The sequence below is a fragment of the Crotalus tigris genome, unplaced genomic scaffold (genome assembly GCF_016545835.1).
Source record: "Crotalus tigris isolate CLP2741 ecotype Arizona unplaced genomic scaffold, ASM1654583v1 scf7180000019478.12717781048:2074007, whole genome shotgun sequence".
NCBI lineage: Eukaryota > Metazoa > Chordata > Lepidosauria > Squamata > Viperidae > Crotalus > Crotalus tigris.
In genome coordinates, this window is record NW_024097560.1 from 1,405,170 (window position 1) to 1,417,818 (window position 12,649).

The following is a 12,649-nucleotide window of genomic DNA, read 5'->3' on the forward strand; positions in this document are numbered from 1 at the left end:
TCGGCGGAACCATTTTTCATCTGCGGAACTGTGTTTTCGCAGCACCCGGGGTAGGATGGGAGTCATAGGGCGTAGAACCCCCTAGCAACCGAGGGGGTGGGGACCCGTTGCTACGAGACTCTCGGGCAGGAGCTCGACCCGGCGGCTTCCGCTCCTCCCGGAAAGTCTTCCCCGCGCGACCCGTTCCCGTGCTTTCGGTTCCGTCCGCGAGGAGCAGCGAGGCCGGGGATGCCGCTGAGCCGCTTCGGCGGGCTGGAAACGGAGCGGGCGGCGGCCGTGCTGCGGCGGCTTCTTCGGGCCGGGGGCTCGGCCAGGTCCGGCCGCGAGCGGAGCGGGTCCCGCCGAACACCTGCGGGGGGAAGTGGAGGGACGCCGCCGGCGGGATGATCCCCTGCGCGGATCCCTGCGGGCGTCTGGGCCGAGGGGCTTCCGTGGGTCGGAATGGCAAGCCTTTCCCGTGGGGAGGGACTACAGGTCCCAGAAGGCGCGCCGACTCAGAAACCTGCAAGGGGAGGGAGGGGGCTGCTCGGCCTCCCACCCGGAGGGGCTCCTTTCACGTCCCCTTCCTCTTCCCAGGGCCAGGATGATGAGGAGCTGGGGTGTCATTGGTGGGGTGGCCGCCGTCTTTGCCGCCGGCCTCTACGTCCTCTGGGGCCCCATGGCCGAGAGGAAACGGCGCAGGAAAGGTGAGAGGTGCCCGCCTGGGATGGCACCCACCACCCGGGTCCCCTCCCTGGGACGGCAGCGAGGTGGGAACTGAAGCGTCTGCCAGCCAACAACATCCAGGCTCGGAAGGCACCGGGGACCCGCATTCAGCCTGGAGCTGCAGGGATTCTCTTCTTCCGTTGGAATAAGAGAAGCGGACGAGCCTCCTACAAGGCTAATCCATGGCGTTAATCTTTCTCCCTCCCTGCCCCAACAGGGCTGGTGCCCGGGCTGCTCAACCTGGGCAACACGTGCTTCATGAACTCCCTTCTCCAAGGGCTGTCGGCATGCCCTTCCCTCATTCAGTGGCTGGAAGGATTCACAGGTCAGCACTCGGCTGGCCAAAGCAAGAAGGGTGGACAGCAGTCCCTGTCGCTGACCTTGCTTCACTTGCTGAAAGGTAGGAGCCCTTTTGCAAGATCTGGGGGGGGGGCTGCCTGTCATTTTTCTGAAGTCCTATATTTTAATCTTTGACTCCTTGTTCTGTTCATTGGATTACCTAGCAAATGGACACAGCGCTTTTTATGATACAAAGGAGGAAACGGCGATGTAGTGATAGGACACAGTTATAGAAATGGTGCTGTGGATATTGGCAACGCAAGAGGAGACATCCCGTCTGAAATCTGTAGAAAACAAAATGCAAATTCTGCCATTTGACAATGTCAGGGCAGCCAATGCATTCTAACAGCAGTGGTGTCAAGATTTTCCGCTCTTTAGACCAGTGGTTCTCCACCTGTGGGTCGGGACCCCATTTGGGGTCGAACGACCATTTCACGGGGGTCGCCAAACAAGGCTGTCCGCCATTTTTTCCCCCTTTTCTTTGGCCATGCCCCTGGCACCCAGTGATGTATAAGTGGTTCAGGGTCACCACAACATGGGGAACTGTATTATGGGGTCATGGCATTAGAAAGGTTGAGAACCACTGCTTTAGACTGTTCCGAAGCATATGAGTTTAAAGCATGTTCTTTAGAATCAGAGGCTCCAGGACTGGGAAGGGAATAAGTTCGCTTTTCTGGAGTCCGCATTAACTTTTTGGGCCATTTGTTGTTTTCAGCTTTATCCTGCCAAGAGACAGTGGGGGACGACCTCTTGGATGCAAGCTGCTTGTTGGAGGTTTTAAGGCTGTACCGCTGGCAGATCTCCTCTTTTGAAGAGCAGGTAGTGTTTGGAAAGAAGGGGATGTCGCCTATTGCTCAGCTTCTCAGTATCTACACATAGACAGTCTGGTCTATGATATTGGGCACATAAAAACAGGAGCAAGAATTGCCTTCTCCCCTGTTCATTGCAGTCATTTTTCCTGCTGTTGTTGACCTGGCATTTTAAACTCCCGTCCCTTTTTTTTTTTTTTTGGCTAGGATGCTCATGAACTGTTCCATGTTCTGACTTCTTCACTAGAAGAGGAACGAGATGGTCAGAGCCAGATTCCACATTTATTTGATGTACATTCACTGGAGGTGAGTGAAAGAATAGCTAAGGAGTACAACTAGAATTAGAAGAGGAATCAATCGCCTGTCCTCCACCTGCCTGGGAATTTGCCATCTTGAAGTTTTCAGGATTTATTTTTCAGTAGCGTACATAGGGCTGGGCAGGGGTGAATTTTATCTTTCTTTACATTGTTTAAATCTCCAAGAGAAATAATTCAAATAATCAAAAGTCTTGATATTTCTGGCTTATTTTCATAATACACATTATTTGTTGTTTTTCCTACCTAGGAGCCTGAAATACCTCAAGAACAAATATGCTGCCGAACAAAAGGTTAAAGAAAAAAAAAGCTTTTAACAGGGTTGGCAAATTTATTACACAACAGATTGTGGCAAAAGAATTGTATTTTGTAGGTCCACTTTATCCCTTGCCAAATCGTTGGAAAAGTCAGCATCCTTTTCATGGGAGACTGACAAGTAACATGGTTTGCAAGCACTGCAAGCAACAGGTACGTAAGAAAAATAAGTGCAAGTTTTTGGATCCATTGTGTAGACATATATGATCATTCTGGGATCTACCAGAATGGAAAAGTTACCGTGAAACTGTCGGACTTGGGCAGGGCAACGGAGGTGCTTCTCCATCCTTGCCTGTCTGCTGGGAGGTGGGATAATGTCCAGATGGAACCCAGTGCTCCTTTTTCTTCCAGAGTCCCCTCAGATACGACACCTTTGACAGCCTTTCCTTGAGCATCCCGGCCACTGTGTGGGTAAGTCCGTTTCCTTGGAGGCCCAGAGCGATGCTTTAGGCACCTGCCGGAGTTCTGACTTCCTTCCCCTGTCCACAGGGCCATCCTTTGACGCTGGATCACTGTCTTCGCCACTTCATCTCCTCTGAGTCGGTCAAAGATGTTGTATGTCACAACTGTACCAAAGTAGGTCTTCTGAGTAGCTTGGGATCGTGTGGTGGTGATGTTTCTGTATTTCACCCACCAATTTGCAAATAGGTGTAAAAGTAGGGTCCTCCAAGCCTCATTCCTTTGTGAATCGTGTCTTGAACGCACCAGAACCCCGAACGTCTTTGAATTTTTTTGTTTTTTCCTCTTCTCTAAGATTCAGGCCGAAGGGACAAAGGGCCTCCAAATTATGGAGCACCAGAGAACGACTTTTGTTAAGCAGTTAAAATTAGGAAAGGTAAGAACTGGGGCATTGGAACTGTTGGGGGTTTACTCAGAGGGACAAGGGACCCTCTCTTGCTAAGCGTCCTGCAATCTCCGGAGCAAATACTGTTCTCTGTCTCATTCCATGACAGCAAACATTAGAGGTGGAAGATAGCAATGAGGGGTAGGTGGCTTCCTAAGCCAGATTGGCAAAAAAAGCATTCAGGCCCTTTTTGAAGATGAAGTTACTATTTGTCTGTGAGAGGCTAAATTCCCAATTCACGTTTATTTTTCTCTGCAAGGGCCATCCACCTGTAGCATGTAGAGGATCAACCAGTATCGCAGGCTGACTGAGATATCTGACACTGGGTGGCCCCAAGAATGTCCTAAGAGCTGGGGATTCCCATCTGGGGAAACCCTGGGCTTGTGTTTTGGCTACATTGCACATGGGAATGCCTCGTCCTGCCACCAACAGCCCCATTTCCCTCTCTCCCTCTTGCCTTTCTAGCTCCCTCAGTGTCTTTGCATCCACCTGCAACGGTTGAGTTGGTCTAGCCACGGCTTACCCCTGAAGCGGAATGAGCATGTGCAGTTCAGTGAGTTCCTCATCATGGATCTGTACAAGCAGCACTTTCCCACCCATAAATCCAGCCCCCGGGACGGTCTGCAGGCAGAGCCAGGCTCCAGGGAAGGTAGGAACTCATGGACAGGAGCCCTGCCTGCTCACCTGTATTGGGGATCTTTAGACATCCAGAGTCCGCTTCCTTTTTTTTGTTTTTTACAGGCCTGGAACAAGCAGGGAACAGCAAACCCATTCTCAGCAACGGCACATACTGCACTCCGTGGCTGCCTCCATCCATCGGTTTCCCTTACATGGCTGTTCCTGGCTATGGGTAAGCGAGAACAGGGTGGGCTGCTGCTAGACTTCATCAGAGACGAGAGCAGCCTGTAAAATACTATTTGTCTGCATCTTTCACAGGCTGCTGAGCTTGTCTATGAAACATACGAGTATTGGTTGAGCCTTTGGGTGAAATGCCACCCTATCTTGGCTCAACCCTGCCATAATGGTTCTAGAGGCAGCTCAGCTGTTGTTCCATGAATTTAGGCAATTGCTAGAAAGAGCAGAGTTTGCTAGCTTCTCTTGAGCTGAAAACTGAGATGGGAGGATGGATGTGGATTGGACACCTCTGCCTCTTTTTTCTCTTCGGTAGTTCCCCCGTCTACGTGTACCGCTTAATGGCTGTCGTGGTCCACCATGGGGACATGCACTCAGGGCACTTTGTGACTTTCCGCCGTTCTCCATCCTCTTCCCGGACTCTGCCCTCTGCCGGCAGCCAGTGGCTTTGGGTTTCCGACGATGTGGTGCGCAAGAGCACCTTGCAAGAGGTCCTGTCCTCGAGCGCCTACTTGCTCTTTTACGAGCGCATCTGCTCCAGGCTGCAGCCTCCCAGCCGAGAATTCCAAGCTGAGGAATGATAGAGACCAGGCTCTGTGTGCAGTAGCCGCCGCTCTACCCTGGGGGAAGAACACACCCGGAGGTTTCTGCCCTGGACACCCCAGGATGCAGTGGAGGGGGTGCCTCTCGACAGGAGCCGGCAGACGGTCCTGCCCAAAGATGTGATTTTCATCCATTTCAGAAAAACCTTCATGTGCTCCAGAATACTTTCCGATCCAGGAATTTCAAGTAGAGGCCTCTTAGGTTCTCCTCCCTTGTGGCTTCACCTCTGCTTCCTTTGTGGTGATTGATTTACTGCCAGTCTTTTCACATTTCACACCTGTAGCAGATTCAGTCAAGACAACAATCTGCCAAATCCGGAGGGGAGGGTGAAAAAGTCCTTTTAAGTGCCTTGATTGTATTTTAATTAGCGAGGACCACTCACTTGTGGCTGGTGCGCTGGGATTCCGGGGGAGGCCAGGGGGAGGCCAGCGGAGCAGAGGAAGGAAAGCAGGCGGATATCTTTGTACTGATGAGTCTGTTGTAATTACGTCAGATTTCTTACCAGGCTCTCCTTCAGCAAAAGGAGGATCCCTCTTTCCTATAACTTGCTAATTCTACCACCAGAATTTGCCGATTTAAAATATTTTGTACATAATAAAATTGCTGCTAAAATTCCAAATGTGTTTAGACCCACGTCTGGCTTTGTATATGTGACAGAAACCCTTTTCTCATCTTCCTGCATCAGCTCCTGTGGACTCAAAGCCAGATGACGAGTGTGCTAACGACACAACCTTTGTGTCCTATTAAAGTCAGCAGTCCAACACTGATTACAGAGACAGAGCTTTTCTCCCATAGGAAACAAATAACTTTATTTATTTCAGGGTATGTAAACAAGACACAAAGCAGTAGAGTTTGTGGACCTCAGGCAGGCTGCTGCTTGCAGAGTGATTTCTACTCTGGAAGTTTGCTTGAATGGAAATGAGTGGGGCAAAGTATAAATAGGCCCTGGGAATACACAGGCCCCTCCTTAGCTCCAAGCTGGGGGGGAGGGGGTTCCCCACCCAGAAGCAGGCCTGCATTTGGAGGGGCCTCAGCGTAGAGACACTTTCCTTGACAAGACAGTAACGTCTCCCCACTACTTAGAGAAGCGCCATGGATCTTGATCAACTCCTTAAGGAGCAAGCAGATTGAGATGTTCCAAACATGCGCTGAGCCAAAGATTAGGTTTGTGCAGCACACTTTCCTATAGTTAACTGAAGTCTGGTTTGTTCAGTTAACCCTATTTTCTTGGTTCACAGGATACACTGTGCCACAGGCCAGGTTCACACAGCCAGGGGCTGCATCAAGTTGTCCAAGTAGAGCCTGTGACTAAAATAGCTCAGTTTTGAGTCCAGATAGGTTCCAAAAAAAGGGAGCTGTAAACCCATGCTGCAACCTGTGTGAAATAAGGAGGTTCCTTCAAGCATCCAAAAGGGTAGAAAGACGCTCACCCCTGCTCCGTTCCTGGGAGCTAAAGAGTCCTAATTTTCCGAAAGGTCAGATTGATTCTGGGCGCCAGCACTTTCTTGCGGATGGGCAGGCTGTGGTACCAGTAGTGATTGGTGGGGAAGTTCATCACCAGCAGACTTCCATGATCCAACTGCAACTTGACTGGTGCGATTCGTCGGGAGGGGTTTTTGCCCCGAGAAGCTCCATGACGGAGGATGAAGTCCCTGCTGGCACCGAAGGACACAGAGGCAATGGGGCTGCGAGGAAGCAACTCCCTCTCGTCGTCTCTATGCTCTCCAATGTGGTCGTGGCCATCTTTATACCTGCAGAGGCACAAGAAAGATCTTGGATCCGTCTGCTGGGCAATACAGCAGGGCAGCTAGAAACGGCCCAAGCCCCATAGGTCAGATTGATGGTGTTTCCTACTGTCTGAAACACCCTGGGGAATTACCTGTTTATCAAAACAAAGTTGAAGGTGTGCCCAGTGGCAAGCTGGACACGGTCCCTGATGCGATTCAGAACTGGAATCCAGGGCTTGGGAGAAAAGGTGACACCAGAATAAGTGTAGGTGAGCCCAGCATCCCCGTAGGTCACCTGCTTCCTCGGGATGTCGTGCCATTTCCCAAAGATGTGCAGCTTGGTGAATTCACCTGTTTGGGGAAGAAAAAGCAGAACTGCCAATTCTGCTGCAAATAATGGTTAGGGTTCACTTACAGATTTAAACCCCAGAGGCTTCTCAGGAGGGAGAAGAATCAGTAAGGGAGAAACAGCTTCTGTGGCCCCCTTCCAAGCCGAGGTCAAGAAAGAGAGCAGGGATTATTATTTCCTGCTGCTCCAGGTGGCCCCCCCAGCCCTACAAAGGACCAGCCAGGTGCCTGGAGCCGCCTTCACCTTCGAAGTACTCCACCTCCTTTTCCAGCTGCTGGAAGGCCTCGTCCGCCTGGACTCTGCCGTAGAGGACGGTGTAGTCACAGCTGAGCCCCTCGGCCCGGATTTCCTTCCACGGCCCGCCTGGCAAGGGGGGCACCTCTTGCTTAGCCCTCTCCGCCTTCTCCAGGCTGCCATGCCGGGCAGGGCCTGCCTCCCCCTCTGTGGCCCTGGGCCCCGGGGCCTCCTCTGAGCTGGGGGCAGGGCCTGCTGGGAAAAGGAATTTCTTCATTGCTGACTTCGGGCAAAAGAGGGGGGAGAAGAGGGGCAGCCCGCCCTGCACCCCCTGGCAGCGGAAGGGCCCCGGGGCCTCTTTGCAAGGCTTTCCTGCAGCAGCTCCTTTACCGACCACGGGAGCAATCCCGGCAATAATGGCTAACGCTCCCCCCAACTCCCTCCCCCCCCATCGGCCTCTCAGAGCCGCTAAGGCTGGGCGGGCCAGCAGGGAAAACCTTGCGGGCGCCCGCGGGCGCCAGCGCTACCCAAGTGCTCCTTCCTCTTAATTCAGGGGCGAAGCGGGCAGGTAGGGAAGGTGCCTTGGCGCAGCACGGAGGCCAGGGGCCCCTCCCTCCTCCCGGACCGCTCGCCAAGAAGAGCCGCCGCCTCCGGAGCGGGTTGCAGCAGCACCCGCCGCCCGAAAGTCCGGTTCCCGGTTCGATGGGGTGCCCAGGGCGCATGCGCCTAGCGCGCCGACATTTTGCTCAGGGATTTCTCCCTGGTCAAGACAGCGCGCGTGCGCGGATTGACCGGGGGGGAGGGCGGTCCTTGGCCGCGCGTGCCCAGCAGTTTCGCGCCAATTTTTTTCGGGGGAGATTCCAGAGCTCTGCCGCGGCGACCGCTCCCGACCTGCAGCGCCCCATTGCCCCTGCGAGCGGTGCCACCATGATCGGGCAAAAGTCTCTGTTCTCCTTTTTCACGGAGGCGCCCGGCAAGAAGAGGACTCGCTCTCCGGAGTCAGCCGCGGCAACTGAGGTACTTTCTTTGGGGGGGAGTTATTGGGAAGAACCTTATTAATAATAATAATATAATTATTATATATAATAATAATAATATTAATGCTTTATTAATAGAGCGGGAGGCAGTCTGGTGATTTGGAGGGAAGAAGTGGGGCATGTTTTCACTTACCACGTTCTAAAGATAAAAGTTGCTGCCTGAGGTGCTGACCAATGAGAAGCCTCCGAAGGCTTTTGGCGGGAGGGATGTTGGTGGACGCTTACGGTCACGTGATCCTGTAAACCAATGAGAATCCATGTTTAGCAATCCAAGAAGGGGGCGGATCTTAGCTCAAAATGTTGCTCCCGATTGGTCACAAGGCAATGCAATTAGAGGACGAGGCGGGCCAAGGAAAAAAGGAAGCAATGGACGTAGACCAATAGGGTAAGGCGAAGGGGCGGTGTCTTCAGGCTAATGAGCTTGGGCGGCACGCTGGGTTTGTTTTTCCCGCGAAATGTGTACGTGTTTCTGCTGGCCGGAAGTGCCGGATAGGCGGCTGCGGTTGCGTCGGCTCCATGGCAGCGGCCTCGGGAATGTGGTGGTCTCCCCGCTGCCTCTTCCCTGCTTCCCCGCCCCCGCCCCCGCTCCTGACCCGTTCCTTTTCCCTCTTGCAGGCCGCCAAAAGATCGAAGATTGATGGCTGCTCGCCGCGATCTCCCCCACTTAGCCCGGAACTGGTGGAGCGCATCCGCAAAAACAAAGAGGCGGCGCTGCAGAGGCTCGCAGCCCGCACCGCCCGCTACATTCCCGCGGAGCTGGGGCAGAGCTGGAAGGTCTCCCTGGCCAAAGAGTTCTCCAAACCGTATTTTGCTCAGGTGGGCGAGAAGCCAGGACTTTTGCGAAGGGATCAGGTCCCCCCCCATCCCCATTTTCTTGGCTCTGAGGCCTTAGTCCAACTAATTAAAGAGACGCGGTGCTTAGTTTGTTATGACCTTTAGTTGAGCTCCAGGTCATTTTTTCTCTTTATATAGCTGATGGCATTTGTTGCTGAAGAACGCAAGCGTTGTACAGTTTATCCACCCGAGCATCAGGTCTTCACTTGGACCCAGCTGTGTGACATCCATGATGTAAGTCAACCTGTTGCAATTAGTCTGTATTTATCTTCTTGTTCCTTTACAAATGGGTGGTGGTATCTTTGTTTGGGTGTTTACCCTTGGTTATTAGCTGGGTTCGCCTGACACAGGTAGCCATTGTGATTTTTTTTTTCAGTCATTCATGTTTAAGTAAACCCTACCTTAATGCAACTCAGCTTTGAAACTCATAATGCCTGTCACCCTCTGTATTTTACGTAATGCGATTTGCTGCCTTTTTGGAATACTAGTAAGAAAAAGCATTTTCTGTCTCATCAAGTAGAAGCATAAATCTAAACAAAAATGATGTGAGAACAGAAATAACGAATGTGGAGTGTTTTGAGTATTTTCTGCTCTTGCTTTCAGGTGAAAGTTGTCATTTTGGGCCAAGATCCATATCACGGGCCCAATCAAGCTCACGGGCTCTGCTTCAGCGTCCAGAGACCGGTTCCCCCTCCGCCCAGGTAGGCTCAGCTGTGGCCATGTTCTGTTAGGTTCAGGGGTGCCATGTTGTTATAGCATTCTTTGGAACAGTTGACTGTGGAGTCTACATTGTGAGAAAACATAGAGTGTCTGAGACTTAGGAGGAAAAAACTTGTTTTTTTTTGTAGCCTGGAAAATATTTACAAAGAGCTTGCTGCGGATATAGAAGGCTTTTCTCATCCTGGCCATGGAGATTTGACTGGATGGGCTAAACAAGGTGACCCAATGTCATTTTTTCCCCAATTGCTTTCATGCTTTTGACTGTGCTGCATTCATGCTTCAACTGCTAGAGTTACCCAGCCTTTGTAACCAATCTTAAAATTGAAGGTTGCGTATCCAGACTGGTTGAGGTGTCTCCCCTAAATAGGTTTTTTTTTCTAACCTCTCACAATTGTGTTTCTCATCAAGCAACACAAGTAATCAAATCAATTGCAATCTTTCAAATTAGGCTTGTAGCAAAATCTATAATAGTGAAAAAAATGCAATTATTGTATTGAGGGACTGTAATTGAAATTGTACAAAATTATGCTTGAAAGCCATGTTTTCTCATTAACTGGGAGAAGAAATAGTTCTCAGTCCGCTCTTCTGTCCCATCAACTTTGGATGGGCATATAAAGTGACATTGATTATCTAGCTTTGGTGGGAGCAAAAATGACTTTATTCCAGGGTTCCTACCAATGGCATCCTTTTTTCTTTCTTTAACAATGTAGGTGTGCTGCTGCTTAATGCTGTCCTCACCGTCCGAGCTCATCAAGCCAATTCCCACCGGGAGAGGGGCTGGGAGCAGCTCACAGACGCTGTGGTCACCTGGCTGAACGAGAACCTGGACGGCCTGGTTTTCATACTGTGGGGAGCTTATGCTCAGAAGAAGGGCAGCTCCATTGACAGGGTAGGTTGGCTTCTGACAGCACTGCTGTTTGCATGCAACTTTAAAAGGGGATTTGAGTGAGCTACCCACACTTAACCCTCATGCGGTTTGCTTGCAGTAAATTATGAACCTATCCGTGCTTTGCTCCTTACCACGGTAGGAGAGCCCAGAGAGCTTGTCTACCAAATGAGGATTAAAACCAAACCTTTGCACGGTGGATGAATCTAGACAATGAAACTATTCAATTTTTAAAAGTCAACCCACCTTCTAACTCAATAGATGTAGAAATGTGGCCTGCTTGTAGGATCTCTTTGCTTAATTCTGGCCACGGGACAGTCGGGATACTTCGGGCTCTGCTAACCTTTTACTCTATGCCTTTAAGTCAGTCCGGTTCTCCAATTGTGGGGCTGGGCAGTCTAACGCCTCTGGCTTCTTGCAGAAACGGCATCACATCCTGCAGACAGCACATCCCTCGCCCCTCTCGGTGCACAGGGGGTTCTTTGGCTGTAGGCATTTCTCCAAAACGAATGAATTCCTGAAGAAATCCGGGAAGCAGCTGATCGACTGGAAGGCCCTGTAAGGATCCCACAACTCCCTGGAGACCATAAGACCAGCCCTTTTTGTCCCCGTCAGGCTGGAGAGGCTTTGCGGAAATATTCTTGGAAGCTGAATAGCTAAACTATTCTTTTCACTTTTAATTCAGGGGCAACCTGAGTCAAGGTGCTTACTCCAAGCATATAATTTTTTTTTTATTTTGGAGCAAAGGGAGATTAGCAAAGGAGCCCTGCCCTGTTTTTCTTTGAATTCTTTATCGCTATCAAGAACATCGTGCCAATCTGTTCTTTGAAATAATAGCCTCAGGATTTTTGTTCTTCATTTCTCTCTCTTATGCTCTCTTATGCTTCTCAAAGGAAAATGGAGATATTGACAGCCAACAAGGTGCCTGTCATTCAGGAAGCTGCTTATTTCATCCAAGCTGATGCCTGGTCTTCATTATCTCAGCGTGTCTTTTTTTTAATCTGCCAACAGTTTAAGACTTTCAAGAGGTGCTATGAAAAATAATTTTTAGTTTTTTGACTTGCAGGAAGTGGATCAACAATCTGAAAGTATTCCATTTTGGGGATCAGATTTAAAAGTGTTGCCAGAATTCTGTGAGAAATATTACTGAAGTCATGGGAAGGAGAGCTGCAGTTGGTCAAAAATTATGGGCCGAAAATTTCCTAGGAAACTAGTTTGTGTTCGGAGTTTGTGTTCGCATGAGGGCTAAGTGGCCTGCGAGGCATCGGACTTATGTTGCAATCAGTCCCTCTGTGCGAAAGCAGGTTCTGGTGCCAGCCTCAGGTGTTTCACTTCTGCCAAACTCAGGTGCCCAGGTGTGGCCGTGGCCAAAGGGCTCGCTTATGGGTTCTCCCTATAGGAGCCGTTGCTGAACGCCCATCAACTTCTGTTTGTGAGAAGAAGCCTTTGGTCTTGTTCTATGCAAATTGCATAGGGAGAATTTCCAGCTGGTATATTTAAATACCAATTTAAGACTTTTTTTTTTACTCTTTCTTGTAACACTAGTTCCCTATGTTGACTTGTTCTAAAGTTTTCAAATAAATGTTTCTGATACGTTTCTGATATTTACTTGAAGCCCGTGCTGCCTATCTTCAAAAGATTACTTCCTTTAAAGGGGATTGTAGGGAAATGTTCCTTTGCATATACCGGTTTCTAAGGCGGGGGGGGAGGTTGGGGGGGGCAAAAACACTGCCAGACCTGCCCAGGAGGGAGGGGGGTTGCCTTGCAGCAGGCAGGGCTGCCAGGAGACGGATGCCCAATGGTAGGGAGGGGGGGTGGGATGGAGAGGGGGGGCAGCTCTCGGCCAACGGAGCTTTTAAGCCCTTGAAGAGCCAGGTGCGCTATTGGTTGTGTCCCCGTGGGGGTGGGGGGTTCAGGGCCGCGTAGGATGGACTTTGCAGTACTTGCAATATGGGTCTTTAACCCAGAGGCCACGTTCGGCCGACAGCATTCCTGCGTTTCCAAATGCCCCTGGAGGCTCCCGGCTGCGCTCGAGCCCGGGAACCAGCGACCCCCGCGGCTCGGAAATCCCGCGCGGGGGA

The 12,649-nt window shown here is 50.9% G+C and overlaps 3 protein-coding genes across 5 annotated transcripts; 2 read left to right on the plus strand and 1 right to left on the minus strand.

Moving 5' to 3' along the window:
* Positions 1 to 156: 156 nt before the first annotated feature.
* Positions 157 to 5,404, plus strand: USP30 (ubiquitin specific peptidase 30). Of its 2 annotated transcripts, none has more exons than XM_039362717.1 (13): positions 157 to 314; positions 577 to 686; positions 923 to 1,105; positions 1,760 to 1,863; positions 2,061 to 2,159; positions 2,418 to 2,460; positions 2,541 to 2,635; positions 2,834 to 2,893; positions 2,972 to 3,058; positions 3,237 to 3,317; positions 3,792 to 3,879; positions 4,068 to 4,176; positions 4,495 to 5,404. In XM_039362717.1, the coding sequence occupies exons 1-13, from the start codon at positions 229 to 231 to the stop codon at positions 4,757 to 4,759; spliced, it is 1,410 nt and encodes a 469-aa protein (XP_039218651.1). In that variant the 5' UTR covers positions 157 to 228; the 3' UTR covers positions 4,760 to 5,404. The 2 variants fall into 2 exon arrangements, with proteins under 2 accessions (XP_039218651.1, XP_039218650.1); XM_039362716.1 differs by having other exon boundaries at positions 158 to 314; positions 3,792 to 3,975.
* A 159-nt stretch (positions 5,405 to 5,563) lies between these two features.
* On the minus strand, positions 5,564 to 7,856 carry ALKBH2 (alkB homolog 2, alpha-ketoglutarate dependent dioxygenase). Its single transcript, XM_039362718.1, has 3 exons — positions 7,101 to 7,856; positions 6,661 to 6,859; positions 5,564 to 6,532 (listed from the first exon to the last, which is right to left on the minus strand). The coding sequence occupies exons 1-3, from the start codon at positions 7,366 to 7,368 to the stop codon at positions 6,232 to 6,234; spliced, it is 768 nt and encodes a 255-aa protein (XP_039218652.1). The 5' UTR covers positions 7,369 to 7,856; the 3' UTR covers positions 5,564 to 6,231.
* A 64-nt stretch (positions 7,857 to 7,920) lies between these two features.
* Positions 7,921 to 12,172, plus strand: UNG (uracil DNA glycosylase). Of its 2 annotated transcripts, XM_039362779.1 has the most exons (7): positions 7,921 to 8,108; positions 8,744 to 8,944; positions 9,101 to 9,196; positions 9,566 to 9,663; positions 9,811 to 9,899; positions 10,393 to 10,571; positions 10,990 to 12,172. In XM_039362779.1, the coding sequence occupies exons 1-7, from the start codon at positions 8,019 to 8,021 to the stop codon at positions 11,128 to 11,130; spliced, it is 894 nt and encodes a 297-aa protein (XP_039218713.1). In that variant the 5' UTR covers positions 7,921 to 8,018; the 3' UTR covers positions 11,131 to 12,172. The 2 variants fall into 2 exon arrangements, with proteins under 2 accessions (XP_039218713.1, XP_039218712.1); XM_039362778.1 differs by lacking the exon at positions 7,921 to 8,108 and having other exon boundaries at positions 8,597 to 8,944.
* The last annotated feature ends 477 nt before the right edge of the window (positions 12,173 to 12,649 follow it).

Excerpts from the sequence above, each read along its gene's own strand:
- USP30 (XM_039362716.1), top strand. The coding sequence starts at position 229 with ATGCCGCTGAGCCGCTTCGGCGGGCTGGAAACGGAGCGGGCGGCGGCC. Across the intron at positions 1,864-2,060 it reads TCTCCTCTTTTGAAGAGCAG|GATGCTCATGAACTGTTCCA; the intron begins GTAGTGTTTGGA and ends TTTTTTGGCTAG. Across the intron at positions 2,636-2,833 it reads GCAAGCACTGCAAGCAACAG|AGTCCCCTCAGATACGACAC; the intron begins GTACGTAAGAAA and ends TTTTTCTTCCAG.
- ALKBH2 (XM_039362718.1), bottom strand. The coding sequence starts at position 7,368 with ATGAAGAAATTCCTTTTCCCAGCAGGCCCTGCCCCCAGCTCAGAGGAG. Across the intron at positions 6,860-7,100 it reads GGAGGTGGAGTACTTCGAAG|GTGAATTCACCAAGCTGCAC; the intron begins GTGAAGGCGGCT and ends TTCCCCAAACAG. Across the intron at positions 6,533-6,660 it reads AACTTTGTTTTGATAAACAG|GTATAAAGATGGCCACGACC; the intron begins GTAATTCCCCAG and ends GTGCCTCTGCAG.
- UNG (XM_039362778.1), top strand. The coding sequence starts at position 8,645 with ATGGCAGCGGCCTCGGGAATGTGGTGGTCTCCCCGCTGCCTCTTCCCT. Across the intron at positions 9,664-9,810 it reads CCGGTTCCCCCTCCGCCCAG|CCTGGAAAATATTTACAAAG; the intron begins GTAGGCTCAGCT and ends TTTTTTTTGTAG. Across the intron at positions 9,900-10,392 it reads GACTGGATGGGCTAAACAAG|GTGTGCTGCTGCTTAATGCT; the intron begins GTGACCCAATGT and ends TTAACAATGTAG.